We start from the raw sequence: 13,070 nt of genomic DNA, 5'->3' as shown, positions 1-13,070 counted from the left end.
CCTTGTTAACGTCCAAAAGAGGAAGTCACGTCACAGGCTCTCTTTCCTTTCCCCCTGAAGACCAGATGCATCCAGTTGTCGTCGTCACGCAGAGGGTGGCTCCGTCAATACACCATGTTCCTTACCCTGCTCCTTCAGTGACCATATTAGAAGTAGTAATCATTGTTAAAGCTATGTCACACAAGAAAAATGACCTTCACATTGTCAATGGTACAGGGAACATATAAGCTCCCCTACTCCCTTAACACATTTGTTCATGTATTTCTCTGAATGATATGGATTTTTTGGTTGGAACAGAAAGTGCTATACAGTAGGTTAAAAAACATGTTTTACATGAGTTGCCTTATTTGATACACATATACATCATTGTGTTTGTAATGACCCCTGAACTTTTTCTTCCTTCCTTCCTTCCCTCCCTCTCTCTCTCTCTCGCTCTCTCTCTCTGTCAGACGTTATCACTTCCTGTGGTGGTGATCGTCCACGGTAGCCAAGACAATAACGCCACGGCAACAGTGCTGTGGGACAACGCTTTTGCCGAACCCGTAAGTTCAGTGTGATCATCGTGTTGTGTGTGTGTGTGTGTGTGTGTGTGTGTATGTGTGTGTGTGTGTGTGTATATGTGTGTGTATATGTGTGTGTATGTGTGTGTGTGTATGTGTGTGTATGTGTGTGTGTGTGTATGTGTGTGTGTATGTGTGTGTGTATGTGTGTGTGTATGTGTGTGTGTGTGTGTGTGTGTGTGTGTGTATGTGTGTGTGTATGTGTGTGTATGTGTGTGTATGTGTGTGTGTGTGTATGTGTGTGTATGTGTATGTGTATGTGTGTGTGTGTATGTGTGTGTGTGTGTGTGTGTGTGTATGTGTGTGTATGTGTGTGTGTGTGTGTGTGTGTGTGTGTGTGTGTGTGTATGTATGTGTGTGTGTGTGTGTGTGTGTATGTGTGTGTGTGTATGTGTGTGTATGTGTGTGTGTGTATGTGTGTGTGTGATGCTGTCTTTAACACTTTACCTTGTTTGGTTTTTCTCTTGATGGACGCTCTAGCGTTGCCCTGGTTTAGGGGCCTTAACCATCTCTCCTCTCCTCCTCCCCAGGGTCGGGTGCCCTTCATAGTGCCTGACAAGGTGCTGTGGCCCCAGCTGTGTGAGGCCCTCAACATGAAGTACAAGGCGGAGGTGCAGAGTAACCGTGGCCTCTCAGAGGAGAACCTGGTCTTCCTGGCCCAGAAAGCCTTCAGTAGCTCCAGCATCAACCCTGACGACTACCGCGGCATGACCATGACCTGGTCCCAGTTCAACAGGGTAAGACCAGGGTGGGCCTCAAATGGCACCATGTTTCCTATGTGGTGCACTACTTCTGACCAGGGCCCATCTTTTGACAAGAACCCCATGGGCACTGATCAAAAGTAGTGCACTTTGTAGTGAGTAGGGTGCCATGTGGGACACAGCCCATGACTACTGACCAGTGGACTACAAGACCTGACCTCTGCATTAGGAACAAGTTGTTGCAGAGGGGTGATATCCTCTCAGAGGGAATCTATTGTTTTTACCATGCCTGGCTGGTGTATATTTTATTTAGATGTGAGTATGTGCCACTGCAGACACCGTTTACCTCTTTGGTGTTCCTTCCCTTGTTCAGAGTAATATATTCCACTATATCTGCATTGGGGGCGGCAGGTAGTCTAGTGGTCTAGTAGTTAGATCGCTGGGCCAGTAACAGAAAGGTTGCTAGATGGAATCCCCGAGCTGACAAGGTAGAAATCTATCGTTCTGCCCCTGAACAAGGCAGTTAACCCACTGTTCCTCGGCCGTCAATTTGTTCTTAACTGACTTGCCTGGTTAAATAAAAATTACATTCTAATCTGCTCTCCTTGAGCTGAGCAAGTCTCTAATGTGTTTCTCTCTAAGGTGTGTCCCTAATGGTACCATATTCCCTACATAGTTCACTGGGCCCTGGTCAAAGGTAGTGCACTAGGTAGGGAATAGGGTACCATTTAATCTGATGAGCTCTAGTTGGCTGGCTGTGAGGTCCTCAGGTCTGGTTAATGGGCCTGTTTGTCCAGACAGGAAGGACTAATTCAGCCCCAGTCCTCATTGGCTCCCTCTAACCAGCCACTGATGACAGAGAGCACACTCACATTCAGACCTCATTCACCACAGAGCATCAGCCTCATTAGAGAGAGAGAGAGAGAGGGCCTAGAAACAGGAGCTGGAACATGCAACTCCCTCACTGATACACACGTGTATGCACACGCACACACACGCATACTTATAAACTCTCTCTCCCCACAAACACAATAACCCAGTGGACTCTGCATTGCTGCAACAGTCATACTGATCTGAACTGGATGGATGGATGTAAGGGGGTCAGCTGAACTCTGGGAAATATCTCTCACTGACTGACTGTCTATTGTAATTGCTACTCCTCTACTCTGCTCTACTCTACTCTGTATGTGTGAGGGGAGGTAAACAACAAATGGTTTATCGACTGTATCAAACCCAATGTCCCAATCCCTCTAACCTACAGGAGAGTCTGCCTGGCAGGAATTTCACGTTCTGGCAGTGGTTTGATGGGGTCATGGAACTCACAAAAAAACATCTCAAACCACACTGGAATGATGGGTAAGAATACTTTTTTGAATGTCTAAATTCCTAGAATTTCTACTCCAGAATAACCTGTGGAAATGAGGTTTGACTTGGATTGTGTGTTAGTGTAACATGAGATGCCTGCAGTGTGCACACACTGCCCAAGTAGACAGGGCAATGGACAGAGAAAATGGCTCAACTAAACTAAAGGCCTCTTTTTGTTGTCGTTTGAATGGCAGCTGTAATGTGCTTTCTTTAGTGAGTCTACTTGATAGAGTGCACTTGGTGTGTTTTCCTCTTAAGCCCCCCTGCTGTTGCAGCCTCACATTTTGATTGCTTTTTTAATCTCAGCGAGCCTCTACCAAAAGGCCCTCCCCACAATGGACACGGCTTTACCATAGCAACCACAGAGATATTTATCCCTACCTGTAATGGGTCAAAAGGATACAATTATTGTAGGGGCAGGGGGAGGCATGACAATGTATGTAACAATGTATCTTTGTCTATCTCTGTCCTTATGTCCCCCTCCTGTCCTCCTCCTGTCCTCCTCATGTTCTCCTTATGTTCTCCTCCTGTCCTCCTCCTGTCCTCCTTCTGTCCTCCTCATGTTCTCCTTATGTTCTCCTCCTGTCCTCCTCCTGTCCTCCTTCTGTCCTCCTCATGTTCTCCTTATGTTCTCCTCCTGTCCTCCTCCTGTCCTCCTTCTGTCCTCCTCATGTTCTCCTTATGTCCCCCTCCTGTCCTCCTTATGTGCTCCTCTTGATGTCCTCCTCATGTCCTCCTTATGCCCTCCATTTTATTCTCTATACATTTTCCCTCTCTCCATATCTCCCTCTTGCTCTCTCTCTCTCTCTCTCTCTCTCTCTCTCTCTCTCCCTCCCGCCCTCCCTCCCTCCCTCCCTCCCGCCCTCCCTCCCTCCCTCCCTCCCTCCCTCCCTCCCTCCCTCCCTCCCTCCCTCTCTCTCTCTCTCTCTCTCTCTCTCTCTCTCTCTCTCCCCCCCCCTCTCTCTCTCTCTCTCTCGCTCTCTCTCTCTCTCTCTTCCTTCCTCCGTTCTCTATGTACAGGGCGATCCTGGGATTTGTGAACAAGCAGCAGGCCCAGGACATGTTGATGTCCAAACCCAACGGGACCTTCCTGCTCCGCTTCAGCGACTCTGAGATCGGAGGGATCACTATCGCCTGGGTGGCTGAGAATCCCAACAAACCAGGTACTGACAACCAACCAATCAAGCGATCAATCAATTCATTATTTTGTCAGTTATTCAATTAGGCAACACATTCATCTTTGATGGAGAAGGTCTGTAAAAATAGCCAAGTGGAACTATAACAAGTGTGTCTATGTTTCCAGGGGAGAGGATGGTGTGGAACCTCATGCCCTACACAACCAAAGACTTCTCCATCCGCTCTCTGTCTGACCGCATCAGTGACCTCAACCACCTCCTGTTCCTCTACCCAGACAGACCCAAGGATGAGGTCTTCTCCAAATACTACACGCCACCCCTGTGTATGTACCTCACCTCTATTCATCTCTATACAAATACATGGTGACATATAATTACACTGTAGTGTCTATTCTCTATATCTGTTGCAATTTGGTCAGATAGAGGCTTACCAGCCACACTGAGGAACCTGTGAATGTGGACCATATCTGCAGTCTGAATATAGCGATTCTCCCTGTCTTTCCTTCCCTTGCCTTTCTCTCTTACAGCCAAAGCAGTGGATGGATACGTGAAACCGCAGATCAAACAAGTGGTACCAGAGTAAGTCTCTCTCTCTCTCCTTCTCGCTCTCTGTGGCGATAGGGCTGATTTAATCACCTAACAATGTGGCCTGAATGCAGATCAACCATTAGGTCTTCACTCCAGATGGAGGAACCAATTAGAGCCTAGCATCCGCGGGCCTGAGGGCGCCTCTGTCCCTCTCATCACTGCACTTAGTAATGTCAGTATGGGTAATGAGTTTGCAGGGTCCCTATTGTTACAATGGGGCTGTGGGCCTCTCAATGGGAGGGCTCCAGGGGCTGCTGCCCAGCACCCTGCCTAACCTGATCCTGCTGCTCAAAGGGACTGGTAATTAATGAAGCAGAGGAGGAGCAGGAGGAGCAGGAGGAGGGGGTGGTGGTGGTGAAGGGATGGTGATGAAGGTTGCCGTGGTAACCGACAAAGCTTGTGATCGGATTGACGTTCTCTGACTCGTGCGCGTGTGTCTGTCTGTCTGTTTCTCTGGACCTGCAGGTTCACCACGACCAATCCTGACCCAGCAGCAAACCCCACCTACATGGATCACGGAGCCTCCCCTGTTGTCAGTCACCCTCCAAACTACGGCATATACCAGCCTATGTGAGTATAGATTACATATGTGTGCGTGCATGTGGGAGTGTGAGGTGTGCGTGTCTGATGGCCTGTGTTACTAACTGGTTCCTGTGTTGTAAGGTGTGTGTGTCTGATGGCCTGTGTTACTAACTGGTCCCTGTGTTGTGAGGTGTGTGTCTCTGATGGCCTGTGTTACTAACTGGTTCCTGTGTTGTGAGGTGTGTGTGTCTGATGGCCTGTGTTACTAACTGGTTCCTGTGTTGTGTTGTGAGGTGTGTGTGTCTGATGGCCTGTGTTACTAACTGGTTCCTGTGTTGTGTTGTGAGGTGTGTGTGTCGGCCTGTGTTACTAACTGGTTCCTGTGTTGTGAGGTGTGTGTCTGATACCCTGTGTTACTAACTGGTTCCTGTGTTGTGAGGTGTGTGTCTGATACCCTGTGTTACTAACTGGTTCCTGTGTTGTGAGATGTGTGTCTGATACCCTGTGTTACTAACTGGTTCCTGTGTTGTGAGGTGTGTGTCTGATACCCTGTGTTACTAACTGGTTCCTATGTTGTGAGGTGTGTGTCTGATACCCTGTGTTACTAACTGGTTCCTGTGTTGCGAGGTGTGTGTCTGATACCCTGTGTTACTAACTGGTTCCTGTGTTGTGAGGTGTGTGTCTGATACCCTGTGTTACTAACTGGTTCCTATGTTGTGGGGTGTGTGTCTGATACCCTGTGTTACTAACTGGTTCCTGTGTTGTGAGGTGTGTGTCTGATACCCTGTGTTACTAACTGGTTCCTGTGTTGTGAGGTGTGTGTCTGATACCCAGTGTTACTAACTGGTCCCTGTGTTGTGAGGTGTGTGTGTCTGATACCCTGTGTTACTAACTGGTCCCTGTGTTGTGAGGTGTGTGTGCCTGATACCCTGTGTTACTAACTGGTTCCTGTGTTGTGAGGTGTGTGTGTCTGATGGCCTGTGTAACTAACTGGTTCCTGTGTTGTGAGGTGTGTGTGTCTGATACCCTGTGTTACTAACTGGTTCCTGTGTTGTGTTGTGAGGTGTGTGTGTCTGATGGCCTGTGTTACTAACTGGTTCCTGTGTTGTGAGGTGTGTGTGTCTGATACCCTGTGTTACTAACTGGTTCCTGTGTTGTGTTGTGAGGTGTGTGTGTCTGATGGCCTGTGTTACTAACTGGTTCCTGTGTTGTGCGGTGTGTGTCTGATACCTTGTGTTACTAACTGGTCCTTGTGTTGTGAGGTGTGTGTGTCTGATACCCTGTGTTACTAACTGGTTCCTGCGTTGTGAGGTGTGTGTCTGATACCGTGTGCTACTAACTGGTCCCTGTGTTGTGAGGTGTGTGTGTCTGATACCCTGTGTTACTAACTGGTTCCTGTGTTGTGTTGTGAGGTGTGTGTGTCTGATGGCCTGTGTTACTAACTGGTTCCTGTGTTGTGAGTTGTGTGTCTGATACCCTGTGTTACTAACTGGTTCCTGTGTTGTGAGGTGTGTGTGTCTGCTACCCTGTGTTACTAACTGGTTCCTGTGTTGTGAGGTGTGTGTCTGATGGCCTGTGCTACTAACTGGTCCCTGTGTTGTGAGGTGTGTGTGTCTGATACCCTGTGTTACTAACTGGTTCCTGTGTTGTGAGGTGAGGTGTGTGTGTCTGATACCCTGTGTTACTAACTGGTCCCTGTGTTGTGAGGTGTGTGTCTGATGGCCTGTGCTACTAACTGGTCCCTGTGTTGTGAGGTGAGGTGTGTGTCTGATGGCCTGTGTTACTAACTGGTTCCTGTGTTGTGAGGTGTGTATCTGATACCCTGTGTTACTAACTGGTCCCTGTGTTGTGAGGTGTGTGTCTGATGGCCTGTGCTACTAACTCGTCCCTGTGTTGTGAGGTGTGTGTTTGATGGCCTGTGCTACTAACTGGTCCCTGTGTTGTGAGGTGTGTGTCTGATACCCTGTGTTACTAACTGGTTCCTGTGTTGTGAGGGGTGTGTGTGTCTGATGGACTGTGTTACTAACTGGTTCCTGTGTTGTGAGGTGTGTGTCTGATGGCCTGTGCTACTAACTGGTCCCTGTGTTGTGAAGTGTGTGTCTGATACCCTGTGTTACTAACTGGTTCCTGTGTTGTGAGGTGAGGTGTGTGTCTGATGGCCTGTGTTACTAACTGGTTCCTGTGTTGTGAGGTGTGCGTGTCTGATACCCTGTGTTACTAACTGGTTCCTGTGTTGTGAGGTGTGTGTGTCTGATACCCTGTGTTACTAACTGGTTCCTGTGTTATGAGGTGTGTGTGTCTGATGGCCTGTGTTACTAACTGGTTCCTGTGTTGTGAGGTGTGTGTGTCTGATACCCTGTGTTACTAACTGGTTCCTGTGTTGTGAGGTGTGTGTGTCTGATACCCTGTGTTACTAACTGGTTCCTGTGTTGTGTTGTGAGGTGTGTGTGTCTGATGGCCTGTGTTACTAACTGGTTCCTGTGTTGTGAGGTGTGTGTGTCTGATGGCCTGTGTTACTAACTGGTTCCTGTGTTGTCCGGTGTGTGTGTGTCTGATACCCTGTTTTACAACTGGTTCCTGTGTTGTGAGGTGTGTGTGTCTGATGGCCTGTGTAATTAACTGGTTCCTGTGTTGTGAGGTGTGTGTGTCTGATACCCTGTGTTACTAACTGGTTCCTGTGTTGTGAGGTGTGTGTGTCTGATACCCTGTGTTACTAACTGGTCCCTGTGTTGTGAGGTGTGTGTGTGTCTGATGGCCTGTGTTACTAACTGGTCCCTGTGTTGTGAGGTGTGTGTCTGATGGCCTGTGTTACTAACTGGTTCCTGTGTTGTGAGGTGTGTGTCTGATACCCTGTGTTACTAACTGGTCCCTGTGTTACTAACTGGTTCCTGTGTTGTGAGGTGTGTGTCTGATACCCTGTGTTACTAACTGGTTCCTGTGTTGTGAGGTGTGTGTGTATGATACCCTGTGTTACTAACTGGTTCCTGTGTTGTGAGGTGTGTGTGTCTGATACCCTGTGTTACTAACTGGTTCCTGTGTTGTGTTGTGAGGTGTGTGTGTCTGATACCCTGTGTTACTAACTGGTTCCTGTGTTGTGAGGGGTGTGTGTGTCTGATGGCCTGTGTTACTAACTGGTTCCTGTGTTGTGAGGTGTGTGTCTGATACCCTGTGTTACTAACTGGTTCCTGTGTTGTGAGGGGTGTGTGTGTCTGATGGCCTGTGTTACTAACTGGTTCCTGTGTTGTGTTGTGAGGTGTGTGTCTGATACCCTGTGTTACTAACTGGTTCCTGTGTTGTGTTGTGAGGTGTGTGTGTCTGATACCCTGTGTTACTAACTGGTCCCTGTGTTGTGGCAGGAGTGACTCCATATTAGATGCAGACGGTGACTTTGACCTGGATGACACCATGGACGTGGCGCGACACGTTGAGGAGCTGCTGCGGCGACCGATGGAGAACCAATGGAGTGGCCAGCAGTCGTGACCCTCAACCTCTAACCCCTGACACCAACAAAAGAACCCTGCACCTTTTGACATTTCTAATGGTTTAATTCCATTCATTTCCTCCTGTTCTGTTTCAGATAGCTATAATGTGAAATGTTAATAATGGTTGTGATTGTTTTTTTGTTTTTTCTCCTCAGCATGCAAACTGCACGTCAGTGACCTTTTTTCAGTTTGTCTCCGTGCGTATCTGTAAAACAGACTAGGTAGAAATGCAAAAAAACCACAATGTTACAGTATTGAATGAAAAAAATTCAATTCACGCATGTATTTTAATTTGGTCATAATTCTAACAAAGATATTTGAAGAGCACTCTCCACAACCGGTATGAAGTCATTTAAACAGTTGTACTGTTTTTATTTTTGTTTAGTTATTTTATTATTGTAAATGGTTTATCAACAAAGTTTGTTGTTTATTGAATCCGCCCTCTGCCAAAGAAGAGAAAAACTTCAATGAATAATTTGTTGTTGTTATTGACAATATCATTGGATTTGTTGCTAAGGGAAGTTTTAATCAGTACTATAATAATTTGAATCTTTACACACTAAACTCCAAGCAGAATGGCTCTCATTTCATTCTCAGAGCACACTGAGTATCTATGTCACACACATACACGCACACACACGCACACATGCACGCACACACACACACACGGTTGCATGATATACACTGCTCAGAAAATTGAAGGGAACACTAAAATAACACATCGTAGATCTGAATGAATGAAATATTCTTATTAAATACTTTTTTCTTTACATAGTTGAATGTGCTGACAACAAAATCACCCAAAGATGATCAATGGAAATTAAATTTATCAACCCATGGAGGTCTGGATTTGGAGTGACACTCAAAATTAAAGTGGAAAATCACACTACAGGCTGATCCAACTTTGATGTAATGTCCTTAAAACAAGTCCAAATGAGGCTCAGTAGTGTGTGTGGCCTCCACGTGCCTGTATGACCTCCCTACAACGCCTGGGCATGCTCCTGATGAGGTGGCGGATGGTCTCCTGAGGGATCTCCTCCCAGACCTGGACTAACTCCTGGACAGTCTGTGGTGCAACGTGGCGTTGGTGGATGGAACGAGACATGATGTCCCAGATGTGCTCAATTGGATTCAGGTCTGGGGAACGGGCGAACCAGTCCATAGCATCAATGCCTTCCTATTGCAGGAACTGCTGACACACTCCAACCACATGAGGTCTAGCATTGCCTTGCATTAGGAGGAACCCAGGGCCAACCGCACCAGCATATGGTCTCACAAGGGGTCTGAGGATCTCATCTCGGTACCTAATGGCAGTCAGGTTACCTCTGGCGAGCACATGGAGGGCTGTGCGGCCCCCCAAAGAAATGCCACCCCACACCATGACTGACCCACCGCTAAACCGGTCATGCTGGAGGATGTTGCAGGCAGCAGAACGTTCTCCACGGCGTCTCAAGACTATGTCACGTCTGTCACGTGCTCAGTGTGAACCTGCTTTCATCTGTGAAGAGCACAGGCGCCAGTGACGAATTTGCCAATCTTGGTGTTCTCTGGCAAATGCCAAACGTCCTGCACGGTGTTGGGCTGTAAGCACAACCCCCACCTGTGGATGTCGGGCCCTCATACCACCCTCATGGAGTCTGTTTCTGACCGTTTGAGCAGACACATGCACATTTGTGGCCTGCTGGAGGTCATTTTGCAGGGCTCTGGCAGTGCTCCTCCAGCTCCTCCTTGCACAATGGCGGAGATAGCGGTCCTGCTGCTGGGTTGTTGCCCTCCTACGGCCTCCTCCACGTCTCCTGATGTACTGACCTGTCTCCTGGTAGCGCCTCCATGCTCTGGACACTACGCTGACAGACACAGCAAACCTTCTTACCACAGCTCGCATTGATGTGCCATCCTGGAGGAACTGCACTACCTGAGCGACTTGTGTGGGTTGTAGACTCCGTCTCATAATACCACTAGAGTGAAAGCACCGCCAGCATTCAAAAGGGACCAAAACATCAGCCAGGAAGCATAGGAACTGAGAAGTGGTCTGTGGTCACCACGTGCAGAACCACTCCTTTATTGGGGGTGTCTTGCTAATTGCCTATAATTTCCACCTGTTGTCTATTCCATCTGCACAACAGCATGTGAAATTTATTGTCAATCAGTGTTGCTTCCTAAGTGGACAGTTTGATTTCACAGAAGTGTGATTGACTTGGAGTTACATTGTGTTGTTTAAGCGTTCCCTTTATTTTTTTGAGCAGTGTACATCAGCTCCAGCTGAAACTTGGGGACTTTGGACCCCCTCTTCACTCACAGGGATATATTAATTTCCTGTATTTGCACACAGATGTAATGTAAATACAAGCATGTATCCAGCATGGCCAGGCAGGTCTCTGGACAGCCCATAGAGATAGATAGAGGACTCATCATTAATATAACCCATTTTAACATGGCCATTGCCATTGAGGTCTTCCACCAATTTAAAGTTGTCAACTGGGTGGGGATTCCTACGAGTTGGGAGCAATCAGCCAATGAAGAAGAATAACATTTACTACTTTAGTACCTCAACGGTGCTGCCCATGCTGTCACACAGACACTTTAATGGCACAGATAAAAAGATGAGTCCTCTATCTACCTCCTTACCCCTGTAAATTATGCATGTGCCATCAACACTACCTCTCATTACCACTCTGTCTGTCTGCCTGGTGTTTTAAACAGCTCATTTGGTCATGTCTTGTTATTGGTTGTGACGTCTAGTGTTGACAATCTATTTGGGGAGCTGTTGGGATGTGTGTAGAGGAGCTGAGGCCACTGGGGTGTGTGTGGAGGTCGGGGTTTAGTTGGGAGATCTGTAGGAAAGTCCATTACTAGGACTGATGGATGAAGAGCCTCTATACTGGGTCCTTATTGGCTTAGTATTGTTCATCTGCTGAAGTACACTAACTACTCAATCCATAGCCTGAGATGACTAGTGGATATCTAATTCAACTCATTTTACCCTGGGGCAGAGATACCAGTTTTACCATGGGGCAGAGATACCAGTTTTACCATGGGGCATAGATACCAGTTTTACCATGGGGCAGAGATACCAGTTTTACCATGGGGCAGAGATGCATGTTTTGAAGTTTTAAAGCTAATTCCCTGCAATGCTACCAGTTTTGCCATGGGGTGGAGATACATTTTTGCAGTTTTAAAGCAAATTTCCTGTAATTCTACACATCTTGCCATTACTTATGTCATGTTAATGATATCTGAGTGAGTATGACTAGCTAAACTAGTTAGCTAGACTAGTCAGCTGTTAGCTGACATGGCTAATTAAGTGACTGTCACTGACAAAACAGGAGAAAAACCTGCTGATGCACAACCACATTTCAAACCTTCACCTTCTAACTTTCAACAGAAATTTAGACCCCAACTGAGTTCCAAAAAAAAACGGCCCGGGCCCTAAGCGACCGCTTATGTCGCTTATGCTTGGAGCCAGCCCTGATGGTACTCCTGTCTGTCTGTCTGTCTGTCTGTCTGTCTGTCTGTCTCTGTCTGTCTGTCTGTCTGTCTGTCTGTCTGTCTCTGTCTGTCTGTCTGTCTGTCTGTCTGTCTCTGTCTGTCTGTCTGTCTGTCTGTCTGTCTGTCTGTCTGTCTGTCTGTCTGTCTGTTTTTTCTCACTCTCTGTCTATCTCTGTCCGTAAGCCTGTCTCCTGTTTGCTGTTATTACTGATCACTGTTACTAAGTCTGCATGTGCATGTCTGTCTCTGTGTGATATAACATAAAACATCAACTGACAACCTGAGGAACAGATATATAGCTATGTGTGCAGACAATACGAAGTGCTTGAACACTTGACTCATCAGTCCTGAGCATGAAGGCCGTTTCTACCATAAAGTTTGGGATATTTTGGCACTGGCTCACTCCCTGTCTTTCAGCCAATATGTTGTAGTGGGTCTTTCTCCATAAACTCTCAGCAGGATTAGTCTGCCATAGTATACCTTAGTTACCGCAGTTTAACAAAGCATGTAACGATAGATCCACCTGTTGCCGTGGCTACTCTGTTCACCCCCACCGCACATACACACACACACTTCTGAACCATTGGGCAATAGCACCACACAACCCCCACAGTCATATTACACACACACACACAACCCATCGCCTCTACTCATAAGCTCTGCCCACTCAAGAATGAAGTCCTATGCTTGTTTGATGTATCATAAAATGAAAAATAAGACCAATAGAGTCTCTGTCTATTAGTGGAGGCTGGTGGGAGGAGCTATAGGAGGATGGGCTCATTGTAATGGCTGGAATGGAATAAATGCAACAGAGTCAAACATGTGGTTTCCATATGTTCGATGTGTTTGATACAGTTCCATTTATTCCATTCCAGCCATTACAATGAGCCTGTCCTCCTATAGCTCCTCCCACCAGCCTCCTCTGCTATCTATATACAGCATATATGAATTTATTTTCTGTACCGTAATTCTATTTTATTACAGTATACTGTACGTCTGTGGCACGCCCCTCTGAATGTAATCCCCTTGCATGACCTGAGGAGGGTGCACGTAGAACATGGCAGCCACTGCAACCCCTTAGGTTTCATCTGAAGTATCTGAAAAGAGCCATATTGCAAACAGGAATCAGAAGAATGTTGCTTTTGTGTTTGTCCTGCTGACATTATTTAGTCTTTTCTCATCTTTGTTTCTTGCATTTTTCCAGGTCAAAACAGCTAGTTTTTCTTC

General features: G+C 46.9%; 1 protein-coding gene across 2 annotated transcripts in view; it reads left to right on the top strand.

Moving 5' to 3' along the window:
* Positions 1–12,557, top strand: part of LOC139364717 (signal transducer and activator of transcription 5B-like) — a 97,374-nt gene extending 84,817 nt beyond the window's left edge. The window contains exons 13-20 of one of the 2 annotated variants that reach the window (XM_071101709.1): positions 450–542; positions 1,091–1,297; positions 2,523–2,617; positions 3,647–3,789; positions 3,930–4,085; positions 4,290–4,341; positions 4,816–4,920; positions 8,229–12,557. In XM_071101709.1, coding sequence (XP_070957810.1) covers positions 450–542; positions 1,091–1,297; positions 2,523–2,617; positions 3,647–3,789; positions 3,930–4,085; positions 4,290–4,341; positions 4,816–4,920; positions 8,229–8,352 — 975 coding nt within the window. In that variant the 3' untranslated portion in view covers positions 8,353–12,557. The remainder of the gene's footprint in view (positions 1–449; positions 543–1,090; positions 1,298–2,522; positions 2,618–3,646; positions 3,790–3,929; positions 4,086–4,289; positions 4,342–4,815; positions 4,921–8,228) is intronic. The other variant, XM_071101708.1, reaches the window with a different exon arrangement.
* The last annotated feature ends 513 nt before the right edge of the window (positions 12,558–13,070 follow it).

This window comes from Oncorhynchus clarkii, chromosome 13 (assembly GCF_045791955.1).
Source record: "Oncorhynchus clarkii lewisi isolate Uvic-CL-2024 chromosome 13, UVic_Ocla_1.0, whole genome shotgun sequence".
Taxonomy (NCBI): Eukaryota; Metazoa; Chordata; class Actinopteri; order Salmoniformes; family Salmonidae; genus Oncorhynchus; species Oncorhynchus clarkii.
The sequence above is the reverse complement of the archived record's forward strand: the minus strand, read 5'-3'. Positions and strand labels throughout refer to the sequence as shown.